Here is a 9,653-nt window from a genome sequence, read left to right on the forward strand (position 1 = left end):
GTAGTACATACTATTTATGTATTTATTTATTTGCTTGTTTGTTTGTTTGTTTGTTTCTGTTATTTAGAAAGGATTTCACTATGAAGCCTCACTGGCCTGGAACTCACTATGTAGACCAGCCTGGTTGTCTTGAATTAATAAAGTCCACTTATTTGTGACTCTGGAGTGCTGGGGGATTACAGGTGAGCTACACCACACAACTTGTGGCTACCTTGATATCCATCTCAAAAGTGAGTTGGGCATCAACTCTGGATTTTGAGAAAACAAAAATGCTCTACAATACTCCATTACATGAAACAAAAACTGTCTCAGCTGCTGGCATTCTGGATTCTGGGGAAAGCATTGCTTTTGTATCCTCTGGCATACCCGTGTTTGAAGGTGTTTGCTGCTGTCAGGAGCCTGGTATTGATTTTCAGTTCACACTCCATGTCTCTCCTCTGAGGCTGGGGATGTGTGGAGAGTGGGATGGTGACTAATGAGAGACAGACACCTGAGGAATGCCCACAATACCAAGGAGCAGTGGAAGCAGAGAAGCTACCTGTGGCAGACAGCTAGAGGGAGCAGCATGTGACAAGCCTCCTCTGTGACTGAAAAGCAAGAGCTGGGGGAAAGATGTCTCTTCAGATACTGTGGTCAAGATCACACACACCCCAAGCTCATTCTGGCTCTGGTGGCTCCCCATTCTTACTGGGGTAGTCTTCTTGATGATACCTGACACAGTATTAAGCAGAGGATATTAAGGAAATTATACATCTTATATAGTTCAGATCTGTCACCATGGCTACCATGAGATGATTTTCTATCAGGAGAACAGTGACTCATATATAAATAGTGAATTTTGTAGATGTCAGTCGGCATATATTGCTTCATATAGGAACTCTGGCAGATTTCCCTTTAGGATCTGGATATATTGCTATCTAACTAACCAGATGTCAATCACAGATGTGCACAGACCAGTCAAATATACAGTAGACTGCAAGCAGTGTTGTATATACAGGAGTAAAGAACCCCAGGAGGATCTCAGGTTCTGTAAACTGTAAATGCCTTTTGCACATTAGGAACCCAGAGCTCAGATTGTATCACAGGCCCTCCTATAGTGAAATGCTTTCTGTTCATCCTTGGGACAGGAGCTGAGCAATCAGAGATAATTTTGCAGCAGAGGAAAAACATACTTTGCATTCTGCATAAGCTTTTCTAGTGGGGCTTGCAGGAAAAAAATTGGGGTTTCTGGAAGTGAGTGCAGTGCTGAGGGCCACAGCAAAAATGCAGACCACCGACCTTAAAGAACAATACACCAGTAGATAACGTAAAGTGAGTTGATGTGACCCCACATTCAAACTGTAGTTGTATCTGTGATTGGACATGTGAATGGAAAATTGGTGTGTGCCAAGACTTTTCCTGAGAGACACAATTCACACCTCTACTCTCCATATAGAAAGCTCACAACAGGCAAAATACAGATAGCACCAAATCCAACTTAGTGAATCAATGCGTTTTACTGGGGTTACTTATAGTAATATGGCTGAAGGGTAACTTACAGGAACAGAAATGACTCAAAGACACAGCTGCATCCACAAAGCCCACTCTAGGATGGGTGACTGACTGCTCACAAAAGGGGGATATCTGGAGCACACTGCACATTCTGCAGGCAGCTCAAAGGTTTGGAAAGTGTCCTTTTCAAGGAATTCAGTTGGTCTAAACCTCTTCCAGGCAGCTTGGCTGATGTCTGCTTCTCCCAGGCAGCTGGTCTAGTCTCAGAGTCTTCTTGGCTTGGGGTAGGCTTGTCTGAGAGTGACTCACATCAGTCTTTACTGTTTGCTCTTGGGATATAGGGGCCTAGTAATTCTGATCAGTTTCAGGAACTTCCCTAGGCTAATTTGCATTATTACCTCAGGCTTTAGAAGCTCCCTTGCATGATGAAATCTTTCAATCCCTAAGAAACTGCAATACAACAAGAGCTGAGTTGTGTTTGTATTGAGGCATGAACCAAAGATAAGGACCATACAGAAGAAAGAAGGGCAGGCATATAGTGATTCCAGGGTTTGAGGCTTTGGAGATTGACTGGAAGACTGTCTGAGAATGTGTTTTAAGGCTTAGGCAAAAGAGGGAAGGGGAAATTTGGAACAGGATGTGGACCAGGAGTGAGGATGAGAAAGATCTCAGAAGTCTTTGGTAGGTTTTATTAGAGTTCTGAGAGGAGATTCCAGGGACAGTGAAAGACATGGATCCAGAGAGTAAGAGAAGGCAAGGGATACTTGGCAAGCAGCTGGTGATTGGCCAGTGTGCGTCTCTAAAGGGGCACATTTTCTACAGAGGAATTTAGGGACGGGTGGGAGAACTGTTTTCCTTGATAGTGGGGGTTGAGCTGTTACATGCACTCACAGGAACTGTTTGCAGAAGAATAAAATATATGGATTTAAAATTATACTTTAATGAAAATGTATTGCTGCCTGGGGGACCAGCCTCCAGACAGCTCAGGGCTCAAAGGGAAATCCATAGCATTGGTATGTACTTGACTTTTGTATCTGAGGAGGTTAGGAAAAAAGACACTCACACACTCTCTTGATGTTTTCCTTCAGACCTTTTCTTTATTCTTCTTTTACAGTCTCTATTCTTTATTTTCCTGTTGATTTCTGTCTCTCATTCTTGATGTTTTCCTTCTAGCCTATTTTAACTCTATATAACACTGTCTCTAGTCTTTCCCTTACATCTTATATACTCCAGCAAAATCTTTCAGGCAATATAAAAAATACTATGTGGTTACATTCTGTTTATCAAGTAATTGATTACAATGAATACAAAACAAACAGTAAAAATACCATGTTTTTTTGTATTACATGATTAAACATGTTATATATTACAGGTGAAAAACATATTATTCCAAGAACCCCCATACATTCATACCCAATCAGCTTGTTATAGATTAACTGTGTGGGCCAGCAAGGTATGATTCTTTGTTCAGGTCTTTTACTCGCAGGCTGAATTTTGCAATTACATGAAAGTGCCAATTACTTTATTACTTATCTTGAAAGATAATCTTATAGGGAATCTTAAAGGAATCACAAACCTAAACTTTTAAATATGAAAAAGACTCAGTTATCTCTGCTTTAAATCTTTAGAGTACATACCCACTCATGAATAGATTTTTATGTCAGAAGATTGAGGGTAGAAATGAGTATAAGGAATTAATCATCACCTTTGGTCATCAACCAATCCTAGCAAGAAAAGTGCCTCTTTGGGCACTTTTGAGCTGCCATGTTCTTGTTCCCTGACCTAAAGAGTTCTGCATTCAACTATGTGCCTTTCTAAAACTTTAGATTGTCTTCTTGGGTTTTTCACATCAAAGCTATTTGATGAAAACCTCTTAGTCTAACTTTAAGTTATTTTCAAAGCTTTGTTTCAGCTATTATGCACTCCACAACATGTGAATGCATCCCTCAAAATTAAGATTAAAAGAATTTAAGCCGACTGCCCTGAGTTCTTGCAGATGCGAACTTCCCTACTTCCTCCATCTGCCAGTGCGGGCCTGTAGAGATCCGAGCAGATGGCCTGGACATCCCACAGCTCCTGGAGGCTGTGCTGGAGCTGCTGCCCCTGGACACCTATGTGGAAAGCCCGGCTGCTGTCATGGAACTAGTGCCCAGTGACAAGGAGAGGGGCCTGCAGACCCCAATATGGAACCGTTATGAATCCCTACTGCTCAAAGCTGACTGCAAGAAAGCTCTGATGAAGATAGAGAGATTTGAATTTTATGAACGTGCAAAAAAGGCATTTGCTGTTGTTGCGACTGGGGAGACGGCACTCTATGGAAACATCATCCTCAAGAAGGGGACTCTTGACCTCGGACCCTGATAGAGACCACCTGAACCCAATCAGCAAGCCACCCCTTGACAGCACCCAGACCTGGACCCCAGCCTGGGCTTCCAGAGGTTGGCAGACCTTGAGAGACTCTGCTGACCCTGACAGAGATTTCCCCCTTCCCTGATTTGTGAAATTGAGAGGGGAGGGGAGAGCAGTCACTGTCAATCTTTAAAGGTTTTGTACTCGGAAAAAAAAAAAAAAAAGAATTTAAGCCAGCTAGGCTACCGGGACTCAATTGGTTTTCTTAATCATTAACCTGAGCCACAGTCTATATGGCTCCTCAATAGTAACTCATGAGTTCTACCTGTGTGACACCTACTTGTATTTATTTTTATTCATAGAAATCCTGCACAAGCTATCATTATTATATTCAATTAGGCTGTACACCTTAGGGAGGAATCATATTCATGACAATCCACAGATAAAAATGCCCAGTAGAAGGTTATGCTTCCAAGAGATAAACACACTACATTACAGTCAGTGGTGATCTCCTTACACCCATTCACACCATGCCAGATACCAGAGGAAGATGGCAGGCATGAGCATGTAAAGGCACAGCAGAAACAAAGTCATTCTGGGGTCTGTGGTCTAGGGCCTTTTCTCACCAAGATTCACCCTGCAGAGAGTTTCCTCCTGGTGGTCTGACATCTTGAAACTCAATTTCCACCTGCTGCTCCTCTGAAATACCCACTGACAATAATAACCAATAAAGTCAACGTACCCTCAAAACACACATTTATTTCCAAAATCAATAAAATATATAAGTTACCTTTGGGTGGAAAGTAATAAAATTAATAAGAAGGAACAAGAAGGTGTGTCAATGGAGAAATATGTCATGTCAGAAGAGTGGAAGATTGCAGGATTAAACATCATTCCTCCTGAGTTGGTCCTATTTTCAAGACAATGCAATATAAAGTCTCTTTTGTGTGAATGCCTGGTCTATGTTTTTAAACAAAATTCAACTGTTCAAGCTAAGGAATATTCTTTGAAAAAGAGCAAGTGTAAAGTTGACATGCTCTGTGGATGCAGGCACATTTGCATATGAAACACTCAATTTGTGATGTCTGTGCCCCTGCAGGTCAGGGGAAACTGCCTGTCCACAGTTAGTCACAGGAAATAGGGCTCCTTCTTTGTGTCACCACATTGAGTAAGCCTGGATTTCAAAAGAAAAGGTTACATCTTTTGAAAAATGACTGAAGTCTGTTTGTGTCTATTTTTCACATGCATGTTTATATTTTATTCACATTTTATATGTGCAGTCTATCACTGTGATAAAAATGAGAACATGTGTCACATTTATCCAATTATTTGAAATTTAAATAAAATGGCCAATATTTTAGAAACAGAGCTTAGATGACTCAGGAAAATATAGAGCTATGAACTGACCAACAACAATCATAATATGAACTATAAGAATAATTTTCCCAAAGGATTCAATAGTAAATTGAACACTGTATCTCAAGCTCATCAAATCTCAAAGAAAACCAAAGGAACATAGGAAAGGACAGTCATTTTCAATTTGTAGCATGTAGTAAAATGACAACGGGCATTATTCTAGACAAATAAGAGTAAGAAACCAGGCCAAACATATTCAGGGAAATAAAAACTGATGAAGAGAAATTTTTGCTAAGAAAACTCAATAATACACAAATCAAATGATATGTATGACCAAAGGCCTATCATTAACAAAAATGAATCACAACCCACTGTGTTAACAAAATGTAATATGGAAATTGTCTCAATCAATAAGAAATAATAAAAGTGATAAATCTCAAGTTACCCTCATAATAAAGCTTTTCATATCTCTAAGAAGAGAAACTAATTTCCTTTTCTCCATAAATAGTTAAAAACCATGACAGGGCTGAGATGCACTTTGGTAGGAGATCTTAGCCTGCATGCTCTAGGCCCTGGGTTCCAACACCAACATCACAACAAACCATCAAACAGAAAACTGCAATATCATACACAATAAGAAACAATAAGAGCTTTCCTTGTAAAACTGAGCAATAGTTCCTTTTGACAATTCTTGTGTACATCTCAGTCCACTCAGTGAGAAGAATAATTGAAGTGTATGGTCACAGAGGAAAAAATATAGTTGCCATTACTCATACTGTGGTTATTTATTTGATTATAGTATAAGAAATATAAACTATTGATAAGTTATTAAAGTACATTTACTTATTTAGGGCCATAGCTCAGTGGTACAGTGTTTGCTGACTATGTACAGGTACTGGGTTCCAAATCCAGCATTGCAATAAAAATAAAATAGGGTAACTTCATCCAGGTCTTTTCTGCAACCTACCATATATATCCTAGGATCACAACTGGTAGACCAGCCTAGTCTGGCCTTCATGCCTTCACCACAGAAGAGTTCTTGCTTGGGCTAGTATCCTGCCTACCTACTCACCAAATCAGGATATCATATCCAGGATCTCAGATATCATATCCAATATTTCCACTCAGTCTTGTCTACTCCCACACTCCCATCTTGGAACAGAAAAACCATTCTATGTTCCAGCCCAGTACCCACTGTCCATCTGAATTCATCTCCTCTCCAAGCCATTTCCAACTTGTATACTAACACACTCACTCATTTTCTCTTTTCCCCACTTTGCTCCATTCATCACAAACTCAAAACTAAGAAAGGAGTTGCACGTGCCTAGATCTCATTTTAGGAATATGAACAATATAAAAGATGAAGCCAGTACCTTCTCTCCAAATCCTAACAGTCTTAAAAATGTTCACCAATGAGAATTACACAGGTGAACTCCAGGACACGGAGGTTAAAAGCAGAATCATAAGCTTTCTCAAAGAATTCAAGGAATTGGAAGAAGACACAAAGAAAATCTCATTGAAATCTTGGAGAACGAGCTTAGAGATATATCAGAGAACCTAGTCAAATAAGCTTGGAAAATGGAAAATCTTAAAAAAAAATCAGCATTATGAAAAAAACTTTGACATATGAGCATAAATGAGGGGGAACACTCCCAAGTCAATGTCATAGACCAGATCTTCAACAAGCTCATAGAAAACTTCCCTAAACTAAGAATAGGTATGCTCATCTAAATATAATGAAAACACAGAACACCAAAGAGACAGGATCAGAAATGAAAATCCCCACAGTATATCATAGTTAAAGCTCTAAGTACACATAACAAAGAATGTATATTGAAAGTTGTAAGTGAAACACTGCACATCACCTCTAAAGGAAAGCCTATCAGAACAACACCTGATTTCTCAAAGGAAACTTTGGAAGAGCCTTGAGCAATGCGTTTTAAGTCCTAAAAGACTAATACAGCCAACATACAATAATATACACAGCAATACTACATGCCATGATTGAAGGAGAAAGAAAAATTTCCACCAGACAATCAGCCTAAAATATTTATATCCAACAAACCAAACAAGGAAAATAGAGGAAGCATTAAGGATTAAAAGAGGACTGAGCATAGCAAAGAAAATGTGGAAAGAAATGCAAATCCATATTTATTAAAACACAAAATACCACCAAGAACAGAGACAATAACACCAAAATCATCAACATGATGACCACAACTAACACCCACATTTCAATAACAGCTTTAAATATCAATGGCCTCAATTTTCCAATCCAAAGACACAGACTGAGTGCATCAAGAAACAAAATGCACCTACCTGCTGTCTCCAAGAAACACATCTCAGTTTTAAAGATTGGCATAGCTTTAGGATCAAAGAATGGATAAAAAGCATCTTATCAAGCGTCAACAGGAAGTAAGAAGTCACCCCATCCTAATATGTGAAAAAAAATAGACTTCACAATGAAACCAACTAGAAGAGATAAAGAGGGAAACGTCATTCTGATCAAGAGAACAGTTAGCCAGGGAGCCATTGCTATCCTAAACTTGTATGCACCAAACTCAGGGGTGCCCAATTTTATATAAAAATGTACAGAATTAAAGACAGATGAACACCAATTCATTTATAGTAGATGATTTCAATATCCACTTTCTCTAATAGACAGATCATCTGGAGAAAAAATACACAGAGAAACATCAGAGATAATGGAATCAGACATCAAAATGATTTTTTTAGATATCTATAAAATAGTCTATCCAAACACCAAAGAATATAAATTCTCCTTGGCATCACATGGAAGCTTTTCTAAAATACAACACATCCAGGGACACAAGACAAATCTTTACAAATTCAAAAAAGTTGGAGTCTGACCACAGTGCAAGAACTTCAAATGCACAGCAGAAACAGACCAACAAACCAGCAAACAAAACAAAAGAAACAAAAAAATAAAACCCAAACTCCAGTAAATAGATCAGCATGTGGGATTAAACAACTCATTATTAAATGATCAATGAGTCAATGAAAAAAAATCAACAAAGAAATAAAACCTGTGGAGAAGCAATCTTATGAGGAAGTGCCTATATTAAAAAAACTAGGCCACTCATGCCTTGGAAACAGGTAGCCTGACTGCAGATCTTCACCTCTCCCTCTGTTCCCTGAGATCCTGGTCCATAGTCATCTTCAGCTCTGCATCCGAACAGCTGCAGGAGCCTGCCACCTACTCCATGTCTAATGGATCCCACAGACCTCCCCCTCCAAAACTCCCTCATTGCTTTATCCCAGTCCACAATTCCAACAGGTACTCCCTGCTAATCCACAGGCTACTCCTACCAGGGAACCAGGAAGGATGACTTGGAGATCTTCTCTCCTTCTGTTCTTCCAGATCCAATTCCCCAGTCTCATCCCCAGCTCTGCAGCAGATCACCTATGACAGCCTTCCTTGCCCCTGCCCCCATCTCCTGTGGATCCCACAGATCTTCCCCTCCTAACCTCCCTGCCTCCACTATTTGCTTTATCCCAGCCCCCAACTCCAGCAGGTACTATAGCAGACCTGCTGGGGTGACCTCTCTTCACTCTATGCCCTAATTCGAAGGAGAATAAATAAGCAGATTCTGGTGGAACAACACTCTGCTGTGCTCCCTTCTGTGAACTCCCTCAGAAACCTAGCCTATCCACATTCCTAAGTGTCAGGTCCTTTATTAGAGTTCTGGAGATTCATAGAATTTATAGAATGAATCTCTGTCTCTCTGTCTCTTTATCTCTCTCTATATGTATATATACATATATATGTATACATACATACATACATACATACATACACATATATGGGAATTTATTGGAATGGCTTGCAGGCTGCAGTTCAACAATGGCAAACTGGGAATAGAATGTCCAAGAATCCAGTAGTTACTCAGTCCCACGAGGCTGAGTGTCTCAGATGGTCTCCTGTACATGCTGGAATTCCAAAGAAGTAGGCTCCAATGCCAGTGAAGGAATGAATGTGGTAACAAGGTGAGAGCAAGCAGGAGAAGGAACACATGCCCTTCCTTGGAGAACCACTAACACATCCCCTTCCTTCTTCCATTGTCCTTATATAGGCTTCCAGGAGAAAGTATGGCCCATATTAAAAGTGTAGTCCCCATCCTCTAGGTCTAGATTAAAGGCATGTGCCATCTAACTCCAAGATCTTGCCTCAAGGTCCAGATCACAAGTGAGACCTTCATTTCTTGATTATAGTTCATTCCAGATATAGTCAAGTTGACAACCAAAGATAGCCATCACAGGTTCCAATACCTCAAAACACATTTTACATGGAACCCCCAGTGGCCACACTTTTCAAGTCCACACAAAATTTCCTACCAGGCAACACGTAGCTACCACACTCTCCTAAAATCCAGAGGAAACAGAAACCAAGGAACAAAACACTCACACAACAAAGACAAAGCCTGATATCAGCACCT

General features: G+C 39.9%; 1 protein-coding gene across 1 annotated transcript; it reads left to right on the forward strand.

Moving 5' to 3' along the window:
- The first annotated feature begins 2,221 nt into the window (after positions 1-2,221).
- LOC131899695 (fucose mutarotase-like) lies at positions 2,222-4,042 on the forward strand. The gene is made up of 2 exons (XM_059251177.1): positions 2,222-2,282; positions 3,479-4,042. Exons 1-2 carry the CDS (start codon positions 2,222-2,224, stop codon positions 3,850-3,852), a joined length of 435 nt encoding a protein of 144 aa, XP_059107160.1. The 3' UTR covers positions 3,853-4,042.
- Positions 4,043-9,653: the final 5,611 nt, after the last annotated feature.

The sequence above is a fragment of the Peromyscus eremicus genome, chromosome X, assembly GCF_949786415.1.
Source record: "Peromyscus eremicus chromosome X, PerEre_H2_v1, whole genome shotgun sequence".
NCBI classification, from domain to species: Eukaryota; Metazoa; Chordata; class Mammalia; order Rodentia; family Cricetidae; genus Peromyscus; species Peromyscus eremicus.

What these genes read in the sequence shown, in the direction of transcription:
- LOC131899695 (XM_059251177.1), top strand. Translation starts at nt 2,222, where the DNA reads ATGGATCCAGAGAGTAAGAGAAGGCAAGGGATACTTGGCAAGCAGCTG. An exon ending in GCAGCTGGTGATTGGCCAGT is followed by an intron (nt 2,283 to 3,478) that starts GTGCGTCTCTAA and finishes GACTGCCCTGAG; the next exon opens with TTCTTGCAGATGCGAACTTC.